Here is a 20,074-nt window from a genome sequence, read left to right as displayed (position 1 = left end):
TGGATGGTAGCCTCAAACAGGTTATCCTTCGCGGCTACCTAAAATTACTCAAATTTGTTATTGTCATGTAATTTGTGTGTGGAGTAATAAAATTATTATTATTATTATTATATTCTTCCGCGAATTCAGCGCCGGGACCTTCGACTCACAAGCCATGTGACTCAGCTTCACGTAATATTTTACTTCCCCATATCTGGTAACAACACCGGACACTTTTTGTATTTCGATTTAAAGGTGCTAAGCCATTCCTGAGTTTAAGGGGACTGCCTTATCACTCATGTCTTCAACTTGACTTCAATGATTACATGACGATTGACGACGCGAGTTATTCTCCGAGGGCATTAACTCCCGTTCCGTTAAAACGCTTGCCACCTGGCGGAGTTAAGCTAATAGCTATTCAAGTTCCAACCATGTTTAATTTAAACCCTCTGACAACGAGATACAAGTTGAGGCGGTTCTGATAAGCGCGCAGCACAAGCAATTTTTCCCCGCCTCCATTTGTCCCGCAGTTGTGGGGTTAGCCTGGGAATGAGACAATGCATGCTGCTTTTACCATCGTGTTTAATCACCACCGACTTAAGTCCATACTAGAAGTATGACTATCTTTTTTGGATCACCTTGGAAGCCAAAATTTTGATACGGGAGTATTTTTAACGACTCATTTCGCCGTTATATTTCGCTGGGGCGACGGAAAACATAGCGTTGGCAAAATTCTAGAAAGCCTTGCGTTGGGGATAGATATTCCGTAGCTCATAATTCTAGATATAAACAGCGTCGATCAATAAGTCGAATAATAAACGAAAGGTGATAATGTTAATATCTCCAGCGATCATGTCTTAATCAAAAGTAGTTACGCATACACGGCGATTGCCGTGTGTTTTAGGTTTCTATATCCTTCTACGGCGAATTTGAACTAAGAGCGACATTTGCGTTCGTAATGGAGCCTGAAATATTACTGAGAGGGCTCGCACGGGGAAGCAATAATTAGATTCGCGATGTTTTTAGTTTCACGCTCAATAGCGTGACGTCATTTCAACCGTTCCTGTATTCATTTTTGCAACTCATTGAGACGAAATAATAACCTAACTTCATATTGCTCCAGTCGGATTTTCAAAACAAGCCGAAAGACAACTGCGTAAAATCAAGAATAGCGACCTCTTAGGGGCTGCGGTTATGCTGCGCAAAATCGAAAAACTGCGTAAAATCAAGAAAAGATGTAAAATCGAAGTTTCACCATTGCAATTCCCTATGCTTTCCGGCCGGACTTTAGTGCCGCTGCGTAAAAACGAGACTTGATGTAAAATCGAAGTGCGTAAAATCGAAGTTTTACTGTAATAATAATGATCAAAAATAGGAAAAAAATCATGTCAAATATCTCTTTACAATAAGACCACATGCGATTAGGCCAATCACATGATGAATTCCAATCCACTATGAACTAACCTCTTGTTTTACAAGGATTTTTTTAAGGAGACTATAAATTTATAAACAATATTACCAAATAAAGTGATGAACCATAACTCATAGCTACCTTGATATGTGACCAATCAGCTTTTATTCAAGTTATTAAAGAGTGAATACATACAGAGCTATGCATGCATGGCTTAGCACCATGTAACAAAGCAATAACATCAAAATTGATGATTATTTTTGGATAATACTCCTCAATTAAGATTACCAAATCTGAACTGCTCATTAAAACTAAAATTAATCAAAATACAGCAATGCAACCATGAGTTTTTGTAGGAACCTTAATGTCAGTATAACGCATGCTCCTATGAAGTGGGAAAGAAGAAACAATGTCTATGGTACATATTTGGCACCAAGAAGGTAAAATTGCTTAAGATAAACTCAACATATTTAATGATGAAGAAAAGCAATACAAACTTAGCATTACAGAAAGTCACATAGAATAAAGGATGCCGAATAATCCACAAACTTGAGTAAATGTGATTACCTGAGAAAAACTAATGAAACCTACATCTCATATTCTCCCAGCAAAATTTGACCAATTCATTATTTCAATGCAAGTAATGTTCTTACGCAAACACTATCTTAATTAGTCAGTTTTTATTTGCAGCGATATTCATCAACAAAGAAGCACACTTAATGAACCAATGGAGAAAAACTGACAACAGCAAAAGTAGGACCCATCCAAAACAACAATACAAAATTAATTATAACCACAGAATCAAAATAAAAATTTTGAGTGTACTTACTCTTCTTCGCTTTTCTTCTTCAAGCTCCATCTCTAAGGCTTTCCTCTCACAGTCTTCCTCTATTTTCTTTAGTTTCAATTGTTCCTCTGAAATCCTCATTGAAGATCTCACATTCGGCTCTTCACCAGCTCCACTTGCATGACTCTGCTACAAAAGTACGTGAGGCATATTTGAGCATTTTTGCACCCGATTTTATAAAGATAAATCACATGCAAAGAAACACTATTTTCGTATTTTAATGCATGGATATGTGATGGATATCAGCTCTACTTTAATACAAATAACATTTTCATGCCTAAATTACAGTAGAACCTCACTTATGAAACTTTCAGCGTTGAACCGAAAAAGTTTCATAATTGAGGAAGTTTCATATGTAAGGTTTTTCGGTATTTAGCTTGAAATCCTTTTCAATAGGGCCAGATTGTTTCCAGGATGCAATTACTCATATGGAGGCAAGAAATTGAAGCCTAATAATCTTATTTACTCACAAGCCACACCACAGATGATGCGTTACTTCAAGAGTAACATAACTTTGCCTTCCTGAACAACTTTACCCACGGTTGAACGTCTTGGTCGAATTGTAGCATTTCTGGCTCTAATCCGCAGGGATATCATACAGGAGAAATTTCAGAATGGTGATACTAAATGTTCACAGAGAAGCCAATTTTCAAAAATGTTGGCTCATTAACAGCAGTTTTGTTGGCTCATTAACAGCAGTTTTCAGGAAATTCATTTTACCACCTATAGACAAATCCAAGATTGGAGATTGAAGAAATGAGATACGTGAGGAAAGTCATCCAAATTAACCCCATAATTAGGGAGCAAAGTTTCACTAATACATCACGAAGGCTTCACACCCTTAGGGCCAGGGTTCAAGTCCTGGCAGTGGCAGTATCCCTGCTTGAGAGTAGTGTAGAGGGAACTTCCAGTATAACACACTGTCCGACAGATGGGATGTTTAGCCCTGGTTAAGCCTCTTGTTATAACCTGGCTAATTCCAACACAGGGTTTCTATCCTCCCTCCCTTACCTCATGGCGGGGGAGGGGGGTGCTCCCCAGGTACTACTATCCCACCCCCCAAAGCATATTCCTAGTTACGCCACTGGCACCCGGGATATTCCATAATTATGATTTTTCCAGTGTTTAGATAACTTTTTTAAAGTGAGCACTTTAAATAACCGTGCAACTGCCGTCAGAGATGAATGAACAAAAATAGATTAAGAGCCTGGAAAAATCTCCCCTCTCTATAATATTTACGAACTAAAAAAGAATTTCCCCATGAAATTTTAGCCATAATAGATTGAATCTACCGGGTATAGCATCTGTCGGCATTCTTCTGCAAATTCAACCCCGGGAACTTCGACTCACAAGCTGCGTGAATTGCATTCACAGAATATTTTACTTTCCATTTCTGATATCAACACCGAACACTTTTTGTGCTTCGATATATTGGTTATGAGCCATTCCTGAGTTGAAAAGAACTGCCTCATCTTTAATGTTTTGAATTTGACTTTAATGATTACGTGACGACTGACAACGCGAGTTATTCTCCGATGATATTCACACAAACTCTCGTTCTGTTAAAAAATAAACCCTTGCCACCTGGCAGAGCTAAGCTACTAGCTATTCAAGGTCCAACTTTGTTTCATTAAACCCACTGAGGTACAAGTTGGGTCAGTTTTGATCTGCATGCCACGTATTTCTGGCTCAATTGGTCCCACAGATGCGGCATTAGCCCACGGAATGAGACCACGCATGCTGTTTTTACCACTGTGTTGAATCACTATCGACTTACATCCATACTGCAAATACGATAATCTTTTTCGGATGACCTTGGAAACCAAAATTTTGGTACGGGAGGATTTTTAACAGCTCATTTGGACGTAATTTTGCGGGGGCAATGGAAGACATAACCTCGGAAAAATTCTAGAAAATCTTTCGGGAGATAGATATTCCATAGTTCATAATTCTGGATAAGTGATCATCTACTATAGTTGAAATTAATGTATAATAACCATCATTGCTCATTATTAAAACTTATCATTCTTCATTGACATATCTATGTAATGAGCACATACTACTCCCGCTCCAGTGACTAAAATCGGCGCGCAGACTGCAATCTTCTCGTAGAGCAGTTCTCTGACAAGTCGTATAAGTGAGGTATTTTATCTCATTGGACTGGAAAAATATGCTTCGTAACCGAGGTCGTCGTATAAGTGAAAAGTTTCATAACCGAGATTGGAAATACATGGGTTCATATAGGGTTATTCACGGGACAAAAAAAATTGGTGTATAAGTGAGGTCATCGTATAACTGAGGGTCGTATAACCGAGGTTCTACTGTATTTTGCTTTTAGAGGTATTTTGGGAATGTTAGCATAAAAGCCCACTGAAATACAATAATTACATTTATTTAGTATTAATTCCTGCTTACTTTTTCTATACTCCTATCATGTTAATACCAGAGAAACATTTATCTTGCATGAAATATTTTTTCATAAACGAAAAGTAAAAAAAGAGTATATGGTGTCAAATATCATCGCTGTCAGAATTATTTTTTTTCCCAAGCTATGACATCCAAAGATATTTGTTTCAAAATACTCATAAAACAGAGCCCAAAGTTTTATGACAATTGGGGAAGTTCAATGAATACAAACAATGGCATACCAGTTCCATCTGCAGCTGATACACATGCATCTCCAATTCTTGTCTCACATCTTTCTCTTGTTTGTATAAGGCTTTCAGTTGTTCACACCTGCCCTGTAACTGCGTCAATTCATCCTTGAGGGCCTAGAAGCAGAAAAGAACTTTCAGAAGAAGAAAATACAACAACTGCACACATGATGTGAACTACAGGGTAGCGTTCCAGCAGAATGAAGATGAAATGATACCGAAAAACTGAAATAGCAAAAAAGAAAAGAAAAACATGGAACTGATTGCCATGATGAGTACACCAATATCAGAATTCATTTCCTGTATCTAGCTAATAGATAGATTCCATGATTTTTTGTACATCGTGGAAGCACAGAAGTGCACAGTTTTGGCATTATTGATTAAATACATGAGGTCAGATAACTATAAAAGGGAACTACCTTCTGGGTTACAGTATTCCTCTTATCCAGCACCCTTAATGAAATGCTAACAGAGAAATTCAAATAAAGCCAGCAGCTTGGTCATAAAATTATTCTGAGGGTCAGCTTTAAAACAGTTCCTTAGCTGTGATCTCTGCAAACCATAGGTCTTCTGTGGCACAATTTTCAAGTGCAGTTCCACCTTTCCCCACACAAAGGTGGCTCATTTTTTTGATCGGGATCTCAGTATCATTTATCTGCCAAGAGGTGTACAGTGGAATCCCGATCTATCGTTCCCGCATTCAACCTTTTCCTGCATTCATTGTTCGCCGTTACTGGTCCTAAATAAAGTTGCATATAGAAAATGTAATTCTTTTCCACATCTATCGTTCCCCAAAGAATCGTTTTCCCGCATTGACCCTTTGAAGATCGCGGTCCCTATGTATAATTTCCCACATCCATCATTTGACGAAAATGAGACAAAATATATATACGTTTCATTCATGGCTAATTACGACAGGCACATAGTTTGAATCTTCCCCAGGAGGAAAGACTACCATAAGGGGAAGCTCAGTGCAGTGGGAGAGTAACAATAGCGCATTTCCCAAGATCCATTATCCCCCTCCATTCAGCATACGCCTCCACCCTTCTGACGCTTTCCTCTTCCCTAAAATCAAATATGAGGTCCCGGCTCGTCTATATTTAATGATTTGAATGCTCAAGTTTGGGTTGAGAGTCGCAATTAATGACAAAATCTCTATTTCTTCGGTGAACACATTCCAACGAAAACGAGCCGTGACATCAAATTGGCCCACCTTGGAAGTCACAATCTCACAGAGTTGCCTATAAATCAAGGGGCAAACACCATAAACTACTCCATGAAAGTCACAGTCCACTTTCTTCCCCTGAATCGATATTTAAAGAACAGTAAATTCTCGGTGGTGAATAATTTAGGTACTCATAAAGCCTTTAACTGTATTTGCGCGCAATACTCCATAAGATATCTTGAGAGCATTCCTAGCCTTGCGGTAATGGGGAAGTAGCAAGCAAAGAGATAATCATCCAACGTAATGGTAGAAAGTATGAGGATGCTGATGTGCACTCCTTTGAAAATAGAGCAGGTCCCTTCCTTTCTTCTCTTCCCAGTACCTTTCTCCTCTCGCACAGTGACCTTTGCTCGACTGCATTGTGAAGGCTGTGCATCCGATAGGACCCCAAACATAAAAACTCACTGTCAACCAGCCTTCACCCTTATGGAGCCTTTGCTTTAAGCTTATTGTATTTTTTTTATTGGAGCTGGACTCTGCGGCGTCAATATGGGACTCGTCTCCATAAGGTACAATTTTTCTGAGGGAGAAACAATGTGCAGTTCTGCCCCAAATTATTTTTTCACTTACTTTGTAATTTACTGAATCAGAAGGTTTTCCGCTGCCAATTCATACTGTTCCAATCCATCTTATTACTTAGTACGTCATACCCCACCGCAATTCAAAGCAATACAAAAATATATTCAAGCGCTCATGTAAACAAAGCATTCCGTCGTCTGCAACTTCCAAAACAAATCAAGTGGTCAGAAACAGTCGGAAATATCATTAGAATCGAAATACATTATCGATAGTCACACCAGTGCACATCATTTCTGTGCAGAAAATTTGCCGAAATCATTAACCGTGCAAAGTGGTGAATGAATTTAATTCAAATGAAAATTCACTGTGTAAAGCAGCCTTAAGTGATGACAATAGGTTAATAGGCTATTATTTGCTCCACCTCCGGCAAAGCGACAATTCGCTATAGTCAGTGTTTACTTGAGGACCGTGGGGTCCATTTTATTGAGGTTGCACTATATGTTGACTCTAGGCCACAAAGGATGCTTCGCTTCATTTTTTGTCAAATTTACGTCAATAACCCATTTAACACTTGATCTTACTAATTTTAGGGTTAGTTATCACAAATTACCATGACCACAATAATTTTGAGCTAAGACCAAATCTTACCTTGACTACTTTGGAATTTAACTCCTTCGTCATGTTGCATCTCTTCCTTTCAGTATCCAGAGACACTTGTAGTTGAGAGAAGTTAGATTTTTCTTGCTTTAACACAGCTTCTAATCTAATAACATGAGACCTCTCCATTCCTAGGCGGCCCCTGAAAAAATTATCACAACATATTTAGTTATGAACACAGTCTTCAAAAATAAACTCCGCTAGGTGAGGACAGAAGGCAACTGGCTGCTACAACTACAGATGAATCCTTATTAGTAGAAATCTAAGAGCAAATTGTATTTCAAGTCGAGTTGAATAGGAAAACTTGACTCCACTACTTATGCAAAACCATCATTGAGTCAATAAGAGCAGAGATTCCTAAAAGAACTGAGTAAAACTAATTTACAGGATATTTTAACATCAACAAATAGATACGGTTGGTAATACTTCAGAATTTAATTGTCCAACAGCAGTATCTCTGCAAAAATGTTCTCTCTCCCAGCAAAAATTGCTGGGAGAAAACTAAAAGTGATGACATACAAGCTAATACTCAGGTAATTCATACATTTCCCCTCATATATAATCTGTTGCCAAGACTACTCACAATGTTTTCCGTGCCTCAGCTTCAGCTAGACTAAGTTTCTCCCGTAATTGCGTCACCTCCGCTTCTAGTCTTGCTCTTGCATTTCTTTGCTCACCAAGCCTTTCAAGAATATCAAACTCATGACGCTGCTGAACTCCAACAGCTTCAACCACACCCATCCAGCCAGCATGACCTTCCCTCTCTTGGAACTGCAACCAGTCACCTGAGAAAACATGCAAACACTTAGGTGAAATGAATTCAGTAAGTCAGTCCAGTGCTCCCCTACCTTTTTAGATGAAAAATTTTTAACCTAACTTAACTCCCCTAACTTCTTCTGAACCTTTCTTAGCATTAAAAAATCCATGAACCCAAACATTTCAAAGACAAACTATGCATAACACAACCTAACATCTAATAATAATCAGGATTATTAACTACATTACCATAAGATATACAGATTGAAAATACAATTTAAAGCAAAAATACTAATTTTATATTTTCTTTTCCCCAATTCTGCATCTCTGAAAACAAGGGATCTCAACTGAATTGACCAGAAAATTCCTTAAAATATTTCAAAATTCAAATAAAAGTTCCATGTTGAATTTTAGAAACAAATGGAATCAAGCCAAAAGGTTTCACTTCCGAATCCAACATGAATCTATACATAGCAATAATGCTTATGAGAGTTGATGTCAAAATAACGCAAATACCTAATAGCTCAGGGAATAGGTTAGCTCAAAGAAATATTAATTGTAGATGATGGAGATGAGGAACCTTAACTATTGGCCACAAAAAATATTTTGGAAAGAAGACTTCCTCAGAGAGCTAAAACGTAAACTGTTCTTTCAAAGTCTCACCCAAATTAATTTGTTATGAATGATGAAATGTTTTAGAAATATTCCAGTCTTGATGTGTTTTACCAGAGGTTGTTTCATTATGCCCTGCCAAGGACAGCAACCTTCCAAATCCTGCGTGACAGCGAATGTGAGAAATTCCACATCAAAAAAATAAAAAACATTTTATGCAACCAGCAAGTATATTTCAGGTATATTAAGAAAATTAAAAACTACCCTAATGGAACAGACAACCCTTTGAATACTTATATTTATACCAGGCAGACAACCAAATTATTAGAAGCAAACATGGTGGCTGATCCCTGACAAGAGAACCAGGCAGGCTGAAGAGTGCCAAGAGAGGAAAAGTTGGTTGGTATGAATCATGAGTTGAGTGGGTTTCCAAGCCATGGGGAGAGAAGAAAAGGTAGTGGGGAAAGTATAGGAATAAACATGAAGTGTAACTAAGTAATTGAGTGTCTCCTCATCTCGTGATTCTCTCGAGCATTCTTCTGATAAGGTAAAGGTGGAATGGAAACACCAGGGAACAATGTAAATGGTCACTTTGGAGTGGAGGAAGTATATTGGGTGGGAAAATAAAGGTTTTGTCAGCTCCTCTCATTATCAGTCAAGGAGAGGTCACTTCATCATTCATTAATGTTGTACACACTGAAATGGTGGCCACTTTTCAGTTTCTTATGTTACAACGAGCCTGAGAAGATTTAAGTAAAATTATGGAGTATCACGATCTGATTTTGACTGTGACTGACTGAAGTTGGTATGTAGATGAGCAGAACCAGCGCTGCTTGTAAAGCAAGAAACAGTTGCCAGCATTAAAAGCACACAGGTCTATTTCTGACAGCATCTGCAGAAAGAGCCTCCATACATACATCCTACATAATTGAGTACCAGTGGCTGTGTTCTCAAATGTCTCACTTTCACAAACTTTACTGCTGCTCTGCAATTGAAAATTTGAGATAGTCGATTAAGTTTAATGTGAACTGTTGTTACAACCACAATTCAATAATAGACATCCAAATAACTGGCCTTTAGTATTCTTCTCATGCAAAGTTGTGGAGTACAGAAACTTAAATAAGACTCCAAGCTGGCTGGCAGTCATTAAGTGACACAAAGGCACTCCTTCTGATTGCAACACATGCACTTTGAGTTCTTGCAAGGGTTCTTTCAAAATCAGTGGATTGCTAATTGAGCTTGACAGAGATAGACTCAGGTTTCCAATATAAAAACTAACTCATAATTTGAATTGAAAAAAATATAGAATGTTAAATAATTATGCCCAACATGCTGTAATTTTTACCTAGGTGGTGATGTGCAGGGTTGCTTAATTAGGCACTCAAATACTTGCACTCCAAGATAAGCATGGTCATTTCAACATTAAATTAAAATGGAGGTTATAATAAAGACATCCCTATTATTAATATTCAGGAGATTTAGGGCAAAAATGGTGGATTTTATTCTGATATATACAATGATTACTTTGAAAAATTAAATTTTTTACCCTAGTGGCATTCCAAAAAGGGGGGGTCGTCATAGAATCGTGTTTATCTTAGATTCATGCATTAGCAGTATTTCTACCACAAGAAAAAAACAATAAATTTCACAGCATGAAAATAAAGCCCTACATGGATTACCGTACAAGCATGTGTAAGAGGCGCACACGTGAAAGAGGCACACCCCTATTTTGAGCATCGAAGCAAAAGAAAAAAAAACTTTTTGGCATTTTTTTTATCCTATCGCGCAGTGTTGCAGACTTATGCCTGGACTTTATAGGAGGGAGTAGAAAGAGTTCCGATCCTCTCTTCGCATACGCCGTTGCACTACAATGCTTGTCCTACTCACAAACATTTTTTTTTTAAAGCTCTCGTACGAGTATTGCAATAGAATTTCAGCCATGGAAATTTTTAAAGCAAAACATGACAGGCACATAGCCTGAATCTTCCCAAGAGATTGGACAATGATCGGGGGAATCTCTCCGCCGTAAAATAATAGCCACGGCATAGCTTCCACCAAATCAACCCCGACCCTCCTTCAGCCCATGCCTCTGACGTTTTTTTTCCTTTCCGAGAACCCACTGGCCATAAATCTCTTGCCTCAAAGGAAAATATAAAGTTACGCAGGAACAATCGAAACTTGTTTCATCCCTACCCGTCTCACCAACTGACCTTGTTCGGTCCCCCAGCTTAAATTCTCCCAGTTTCTGTGAGTCACCTACTGAGCTTGAAGATATCTCGATAGCTTTCAGCAATTGTATGATATGCACGAGGTTCAAAAAATATTGAGACCCAACGTGACGCATATCTGACAGCATTTAAGATTTTAAGCTCTAATGATTGACACAAAGATTTATAGTTACAAGGCTACTATTATTCAAAATAGTCCAAACAGCACAATTTCAGAAGAAACAAGCGTAGCATGAGCACATTCAAACAAGACAAGATGGACTGGAAACTTCAGGCAACTCAAGTTGCGTACATTTATCACATTGCTGCATCTTCGCCCCTTCGCTTTGAAGGAAACGACGTCACATGCAAGATCAGACGTGTTCGTCCTTGCTCCTTCACTCGTAGCCTCGTCGCTTAAAAGACAGAGTGCGCTCCTTCCCCTCTACCTCTCCTTCAGCGCTCTTCACTAATAAGTATCTCCGATTTCTTCTATCTGCCTTTTAGTCCAACAATGTACATACTCGTTTGAATTTTTTAAACAGCAGGTTTTGACACCAATATAATTTTCAATTGTAATAACCCTTATAATAGCATCTGAAGATTATTTTTGAAAAATCAGGCCCTTAGCGTAAAGGAAATTACTCAGCAAGACAGATGTTGACTATTGACCAGGCATTGTCCTTCAAACTGCACGTTTCTCTACGTTTGATAAGCGATTCCTATATGTAGTATAAATGCCGCGGTATGCCCACTTAAAGCAGTAAATTTAGCACGCCCTCGGGAGCAAAATACTCCACGCAATCTTTTCCATGCTCACATCTGACGAGCTGATGTGACGGCGCGATGCTTACGAGTAAGAAATGCAAGTAGGAGCATTGTAAAAATACGTCACCAAGGGAGAAACTCCCCTGCCTCCCGCTTGTTTTTGACCTTGGTTTTTAGATGACTGACTCACGCTGAAAACCAAGGCCACTCAGTTCCTCTTGGGCTTGCAACCGGGGAAAGGGAGGAGGAGAAGATGAGAAATTTGTGTAAGAGGCGCACCCCCATTTTCGGCTGCAATTTCTGGGAAAAAAGGTGCGCCTCTTACACGCGCTTATACGGTATATGAAAAAGTAAAAACAAAATTTGATGTCGCCAGCGTGACTTCACCTCGCTTAGCGCAATTTCGATACAGTGCAAATTCATTCCTCGGGGAAACTCCCCAAAGCTGCTTTGCCTAATCAAATAACCCTCACATTCTCTTGATAAAACAGGAACTTGTGCTAAGTTCACATAAAATTACTCTCATTTTACAGATATTAATAGTATTTCTTGCCTCAAATCTTATTCTTTGTTCATACATTCATTGAAATCCATTCCACGCAATGGACAAAAACATAACTCGAGTTGGGGTCTGAGTGATGATATGAAAGTCAGCAAGGATATCGGGTGCATTGACTTCCACATAAAGGGTACAGCTTAAAGCCTTCAAGGCCATAGGTATTCATGGAGGAGAAATGGAGTGGTGGTCGAGTTGACTATGAATAGCATCAAAACGTAAAAGGGCCCGAGAGAGATTCTCAAACACATTGGCTTCTTTCCCTTCCAGCAATTGGAAGCCCTCTGCATCTCAGGAATACAGTGCAGCAGTTGTTCAGCAGTACAAGGTGATTTTGATAGAGCAACACAGAGTAAAAACCAAGAGAACAATGGCAAAAAATAGAAATGCGGATAGAAAAATAAAGTATTTATCAAGGAAAGCCTTAACCTAGAAGAGAAATTGAAAGTGATCTACTGCTTTGAAAACAGGGAGCGTCAAAGCAATATTTCATGTAACTTAAAGCTCACAATGCCGACAATCCATACTATTTTTCTGAATGGAGACGAAGTTAAAATATTAAAGACATCAGCCACACCAATTGCAGTTAAGCGGTCAACACGACAAGAAGTTCATTGCTGGATAAAAAATCTATCACAGGCAGTCATTTTTGCAAAATCTGTGGGTTTAATTTGATCTATAAAAGAAGGTGAAGGTGGTGATTGCTCTGACACATCAGGTGGAAGCTTCAACACAAAAGGGCCTGGGTGACACGAGAATTGTTTTAAGATGCTGGTTTGAAAATTCGTCACCTGCCAGCAATGCACTGCTAACCCCTGAGCTAGCTTATTTTTTTCATAGATGTTAGCCCACCCACACATAAGGAGGGAATTTCAAAAGCACATGGGAATATTTTTTAACGGGAAAAAACATCTTTGAATGCATACCTACTATCCTTTAAGATATTTTAAACGACAAATGTTTGCATAAAGAAGGTTTTCTAAGGCTATTAATATTAATACATATGAATTATAGGCAATTCGCAACCCACCACCTATGCTGATGGGAAGGCATCCCTATCTTCCCCATATTAAAATGGTGTCAAATTACACAAATTTGATCAGCTCAAAGACCCCATGGAACGCATCCCTTGCGCTAAGCAAGACATCAAAAATATTTTTTTCTCAGTCTTAGATGCTAACAAACTGGGTTATAACATGCCACATCAAAACCTAGGTCATGCAGTATTAAATTTACATGGAATTCTTTCGTTTTTTTACGTTTCATTGAGTAAAGACAAAAGACAACGCTTTCCATGAGCAGGAAAAATAGCTTTAGGACATACGTTTCCTTTTTTCTTCCCTCTCTTTGCGAGCAAGTTCATCTTCAAGAGCCCGAATTCTCATTAACAGCCACTCCTCACGACTAATTTCCGTCGCTTGCTCCTCGTCGTGCTTGATCTCCACTTTATTCTTCTGTGGTGTACTTGCTGAGCTGCTGCTGCCGAATCCTGCCTCAAAACTTGCATTCTCCTCCAGTGGCAAAGGTGAGCACACAGGTGAAGTCAACACCGCTGGTGTCACATCACCAGAGGTACTCTTTCTACTAGCTGCTCTCTCACTCAAAGACAAAACCTGAAAAGATTGCAACATATTATAATGAATACTTTACTTTCAGCTTTTGCATTATTTAATCACAATCAAGAATGACATAAATATTGAAAATATTAAATGTATCTGGAATACGGAAAACCTTCAGAAAGCCGACTCCAAAGTAAAGACAATGAGAAATATGAAAATCAATCCCTTCCTATTTTGCATAAGAAATATTGCTTGCACAACTGAAATATTTTAAGATACGACTTCATTTAAGCCATAAACCCAGAAAGCTAGTGTAATTATTTATTATTTCAATGAGCAAAATAAATTTTTTCTGCATGGAAACTATTTTTCATAATTATTCCCAAAAGAAAATAAAATCCCAATAGACAAACAATTTTGCATCCATCCCCTGGGATGTAAATCAACCCCAAATACTGACTTATAAAGAATTTGAACACATTTGTAGTGTTGGTTTAAATGAGACATTTAATACAGTATTTGCCAACTGATTTTGAACAAATTTTGATATGTTGTTAAGAGTTAGTTCTTATTACATTTGGTTGATGTATAAATATTTCTAAGGTGATTAATAATGGAAAAAAAATTCTAAATAGCCACCAGATGGCATCTACTATCATCGTCTATCTGGCCAAAAACTAAAAAAAAATAGTAACATAGCAGCAGGATCAACATATAGATATCACTATGAATTCTGTGTATGCTACCATGCTTGCGGTGTTTGTGGCCAGCTTCAGGCCTCGTACCAGTAAGCTTGTGGATACGAATGGGTTAAGTCAGATAGTAGATGACTCACAAGGCAATTTTAAAGCTTCCATAAGGGCAACTTAATTATAAATGCTCAGCAATTCATGACAATGAGTCAGCTACGGAGTCAGTTTTGTACCTTAATAATGAATGCAATTTGATTTTCTTATGTTATACTTCCACTACTAGCATACTTTTACTTCATCCATGAAGCATTAACCTATTTCTGGAGATAAATAAAATACATAGCGGCAATTTCTTAGAGAATAGACATGTGTTAAAGATATCTAACCTTCTTAATTTTACAAATTGTATGCAGATACTAAGAACATAGTTTTACCACTCACTTCAATGCCTTCTTGCTGCACTTTCTCCATCATCTGCTCTAACGCTCCTAAATCTGCAGGAGAAGAATCATCTTCATCAACTTCCAAAAACTTCTCGCTCCTTGCATTGCTTGAATTAGGAGACCTGGACCTGAGATTCTCTGTTAAAATAGAAATTAATAGCATTAAAAAAAATCTTCATTTGATGATACATAAAAGCTGACAACCTATAGAAAACGTATGTGGACTTGTTTCAGACTCTTGACTTTGTTTATTTGTAGGGAGGTTTACAGACAAAACAAGCACAAGCGATTGTAGATGGGACCAATGGATCGAGACCCTGAAATATGGAAGAATTTTGCACTTTTATAAGGGTGATCTGACCCACTACTAGCAACACCAGATTTACTGTTCCTATAGAAATGGAAGATCATCCTACAAATAGAATCCAGATGAGATAGTCTCTCAAGAGCATAAAACAACTACCTAAAGGACTTTTACACAGAATGGCTGCCACAAAAAGGAGATTCAGGCAGCCCATAAAGAAAAGACAGTCAAGCAGATGACAGAAGGTATGACTGGCCATTGGAAGCACTGCTCAAGAGAAAACAACCCTTCAGCTCTGCCACCATATACTACAACTGTAGCAAGGAAAATCTCCCAGATATTGTCACAATTTGGCATAGACATAAAACATAAACTTCAGGAAAACTACATAGTTTATCCTAGAAAGTAAAAGATAGTCTCAGTAAGTCTCTCATTTTTAGGTGCCTTAAAATTATCCCATTTTTTTTACCCAGCTTGCATCCTTAAGCCTTATAAAAAAAGTAAGGCAAGTTCTAAAGTAAAATAAATGCGATGATTTTGCATTTAATAAGGTAAATATATATTTTTTTAAATCAACTTTTTTTTAAACCTAGAAACTCCCAAATATTATATCTTCTAAAAATGTTATTGTTTCTCAAATTCATTATATAATGCAGATCCTGTGACTAATTCATGTTCTTATTTCTTGAATGATGTATGTACTATCTTTATATTATCTTTCGTATATTTACTTTTAGAAAACCTTTCTTCAAATTCTTCACACAACTTACGACAATAATCATTTAATTATCCAGGGATGTACCGTATTTAAGAGCATAAAAACAGCATTAGGCTGGGTCACATAGATAAATCTCACAAAGAGTGCAGTCTGGGTAGGAACCATTCCACAGTTTGTGAGGGAGTAATATGTATCACTCAGCAGATTGTGTGGGGGCTGGAGACAGCTCCTCAAGGAGGCAATTGAAATTAGGCTACAGAAAAAAACAACTATTATTACACACAAAGAGATGCATTTGAAAGTTTTCCGGCTGATACTCAAGTACATTGATACAATGGAAAAGAAATTGTGAGAAGACAATAGCCAATCAAGCAAAATCTAATCCCATGGAAGAATATACATTATGACCTTCGGAGGTCAAAATAATGACAAAACCAATCTATGAACTGCAAAACTGACTTGGGTACCCTTCAAAAGGTAAGGTTCAACACGTTGGTTGTGATTATGGCCCGACATTTACTGCTATGACCTGTGACCTCTGTGTTAGCCTCGGAGGTCAATTAGTGGATAAGATGTATTTGGACAATACCAATGACTTGGACACCCTTTAAAACCTATGTATCTACACCTTTGTTGGGATGCTATTCTTTTTGCCACGCCTATGACCTTAACTGTGACCTTACTGGATCAATGGTTGAATTTTTGTAGTAAAAAAGGTGTTATTTACAGTTTTTTTGCATCCAAAAACCTAAGAATTGACATCTTGTTCAATGAAATTCAGACTTTTTTCTACCTCAATTTTTTTAACATTGAAACCCTATAAGAAAAATTCAAAATTTTTGTTTGGACTAGCATTGTGAGGTTAAAAGGTCAAAATTGTAAAATTTTGCTTACACTCAACAAAACTTAGGACTTTTCCCCATAAGTATACCAATTTTCATGAATATTGCTTGAGACAAATTTAATAAAATTAGAGGTCAAAAATGACACAGGACTAGTGGGACAGTCTGTAAAGGAGACTTGCTTAAGTGGTGCAAAGATTAACAGTTTTCTTCTACGTCCCAAAAAAATTCTCTCGAGAGCACAGTTCTTATTTATTTATGATACTGTAATCACATAAGAAAAATGGGTCCAAATTAAGAATAATCAGAAAGAGGGTATAGTTCCCCAAGACCAAAGCAAAGAAAACCTAGTTCACTTTTGGAAACTAATTGCAATACTAAGACACCATCACATTTCCACTAACGTACATTCAATCAGTTGTTCACTAACCTAATATGCATTTATTCTCTGGAATATGAAGCAAATTTTAGGAAAAATTGCAATACTGTTCCCACAAACCACTATCTTACCTGATATTTCCATACTTTTCCTTAGTTGATCTTTCTCGTAAACAGCGCGAGTCAACTCACTCCTGAGGTGCTTCACTTCCTCCACCAATCTATACGCTGCTTCCCTGATAGAGGTCTTCATCGCTGTTGGGCTAAACGCTTTTCTTTGACTAGCATCACTCTCCCTTCCATCACTTGAGCTTTGCGCACCCGGGGAAGCCAAAGGAGACGATGTTGAATGAGGCTCTGTGATGCATCCACTTTGCAGGCTGCAAATTAACAACAATTCTCAAATGATTATCCAACATGTACATTTTTATTCATATGAAGAATGTTATCAAAGTCAAATGACTTTTTAAGTTGATGCTGCATGAATTACTCTTGAACTTGAATTTTACATTTAGTTTATCGTCATGTCAAAAAATAGATTGCAAAGGTTATTTTTTTAAAGGGCATTTTAATAAGTAACTGAAAAATAATTTTTTAAGTAACAATTACTTTTTTTAGCTTGAACCATAATCAGTTACTTTTTCAGAAAAGAAACTTTCATCTTTAACAAGTAACTTTTCCCAAATATTAACTTTAATTTATTTACTAACTGTTAATTTTTTGGTAACTTCATCAACTACTTAGAATTCCATAACTTAAGATAAATCCGATAAAAAAAGAGTTCATTTTTGATAAACTCAAGTGGCCCAGAGGAATAGCACGAAAGGAATCAGGGAAGTACCATGTCAAACAACAAAAAAGCAAATGTACTTTTACATTTTGGCTTCATGACCTATTAAATAAGCAAAGGATATGAACCTAATAAAGGTTAAATTCGATATCATCATTACCTTACTGCATCAATAATGTATTTAATTTCTTTTCGCTCTTGCTGATCAGCTTTTAAGAGCATATGTTGTTCCTTATTTGCGCGACAGTACTTTTGTACCTTTTCACTCAGTCTTTTATTTTCCTCTTTCTGCTTCAGGATTTCTTCTTGCAGACTTATACTTGATGCCCTCAAATTTGATATCTGTTGAAAATAAGTGATTTTAGTCCCATCCTCAATAAATTGGAATAAATATACTTTGGTAAAATTCAACTGCTGATTATTCCTTACATCTAAGAATAATATGAAATTTACACTGATAATTCCCTACATCTAAGAAAAATATGAAATTTACTCTACCTCCTGTTCACATTTGAGGATGTCATTTTTAGCCTCATCCCTCTCACTAATTATGACATTCATTTGAGCCTCATGATTAGAACATATCTCCAAGTGCTTCTCCAGATGTTCACTGTGCCAGTTGATTTTCTCTCGAAGCATTTTATTCTCTTGTGAAAGCCTACTTAGCTGGTCAGAAAAAAAATAATTGTCAATATCCCTTTCAATGCAAATCATTTCAGAAGAACAGAGCCTTGAAAGAATACATTGAAATGATCAACAGTCAATCACTTACCTTAATTTCTAAGGCTTCAAACTGCACAAGTTTTTCCCATGTGCCATCATTAATCTCGCTTGACGTTTGTGTTCCTGCTTCTAGCAACAATGGCAAAGCATTGCCTTCCACTTCCTTTCCAAAATTATCATCTCCACTCTTCCCTCCAGTATCCCTGACATTTGATTGGCTTCTGCTTGCCGTTTCCCCAAGTGAAATTGTTTCTGGGATATCCTCTTTCTGTAGAGGCTTGAGCGTGACATCTTGAGCAGCTTTATCGCAGGGAATGACTAGTGATGAAGTCAATCCAAGAGTATTGGCTGAGATGTGGGTCCCTAGCTTGGTACTGTGGAACAACCACTGTGAATAAGATGTATATGAGGAGGCATTTACATTGAATGAAACATTTATTTTACGCCCATAAATATTTTAAGAAACAAACAGGAAGAGAGAACGGCATCCAAACCTGGTTTTCAACTCCAACCCTATGTATCACGTCCACTGACAATTCAGGAACTGCAGCTTCTCTCAACGCTTCTACTTCTTCACCACACGTGGACTCGGTGGTTGGCTGCTTAGACTTTTGTTCCAATACTTCAGAAGCACCTTTCGAATGCTGCACATGTAAAAAAGAAAAAGAATCATAACACCATGACTCTGCAAATAACGTTTTGGAATAAAATCACTTCTCATTATAAAGACATACAGCTGTCAATGCATCATCCAAAGATCTTACACATATCTCACTCTAAAAGTGGAAATTGGAAGAAACTTAAACACTATGCAACATCCTATTATTTAAAATAGTAAAAGGCATTTTAAAGGAATATTTAGTTTCAATAATCTGTACTCAAGAACAAGTATTTATAAGAAAACTGAAAATTCCTATAAGGTGCTTGGGGGTAACTGGGACCAAGGGGTAACTGGGGTATGGGTAAATTATATGCATATTTATGGGAATTTTGAGTTTATCGGGTAGGCACAACAATTTCTTCTTCTTTTGCTTCTGTGGGCCGGCGCATTGTCATGATGAAGGATCCACGAAGCGGTGATGGCTGGTCGGACGCGGACGATGCATTTTCGCAGTCTTTCGAGTACTTGCACGTAAAAAGCTGCATTAACGGTTTGCCCTGGTGGCACAAACTCACTGTGGATGACACCTTTCGAATCGAAGAAGCACATGAGCATGGATTTTTGCTTCGATTTGGACATGTGAGCTTTTTTGGGTTTTGGCGATGTCGCTGTGTGCCATTCTGCACTTTGCCGCTTCGTTTCTGGGTCGTATTCAAACGTCCACGTTTCAACTCCAGTAACCACGTTGTCTAAAAAGTGTGGATTTTCATTCACGAGGTTGAGATTTTCTTGTGAAAGTCGCACGCGCATTTCTTTTTGCACATCTGTAAGCA

General features: G+C 37.7%; 1 protein-coding gene across 7 annotated transcripts in view; it reads right to left on the bottom strand.

Annotated features, from left to right (window-relative positions):
- The window catches only part of LOC124170532 (centrosomal protein of 290 kDa-like), a 156,102-nt gene that overhangs the window by 12,621 nt on the left and 123,407 nt on the right, over positions 1-20,074 (bottom strand). For all 7 annotated transcript variants that reach the window (XM_046549308.1, XM_046549313.1, XM_046549314.1 and 4 more), the window contains 11 exons: positions 19,135-19,284; positions 18,690-19,028; positions 18,416-18,583; positions 18,078-18,259; positions 17,260-17,507; positions 14,884-15,023; positions 13,516-13,804; positions 7,876-8,077; positions 7,284-7,434; positions 4,886-5,008; positions 2,220-2,366 (listed from right to left, as the gene is read on the bottom strand). In XM_046549308.1, coding sequence (XP_046405264.1) covers positions 2,220-2,366; positions 4,886-5,008; positions 7,284-7,434; positions 7,876-8,077; positions 13,516-13,804; positions 14,884-15,023; positions 17,260-17,507; positions 18,078-18,259; positions 18,416-18,583; positions 18,690-19,028; positions 19,135-19,284 — 2,139 coding nt within the window. The remainder of the gene's footprint in view (positions 1-2,219; positions 2,367-4,885; positions 5,009-7,283; positions 7,435-7,875; positions 8,078-13,515; positions 13,805-14,883; positions 15,024-17,259; positions 17,508-18,077; positions 18,260-18,415; positions 18,584-18,689; positions 19,029-19,134; positions 19,285-20,074) is intronic.

The sequence above is a fragment of the Ischnura elegans genome, chromosome X (assembly GCF_921293095.1).
Source record: "Ischnura elegans chromosome X, ioIscEleg1.1, whole genome shotgun sequence".
NCBI classification, from domain to species: domain Eukaryota; kingdom Metazoa; phylum Arthropoda; class Insecta; order Odonata; family Coenagrionidae; genus Ischnura; species Ischnura elegans.
The sequence above is the reverse complement of the archived record's forward strand: the minus strand, read 5'-3'. Positions and strand labels throughout refer to the sequence as shown.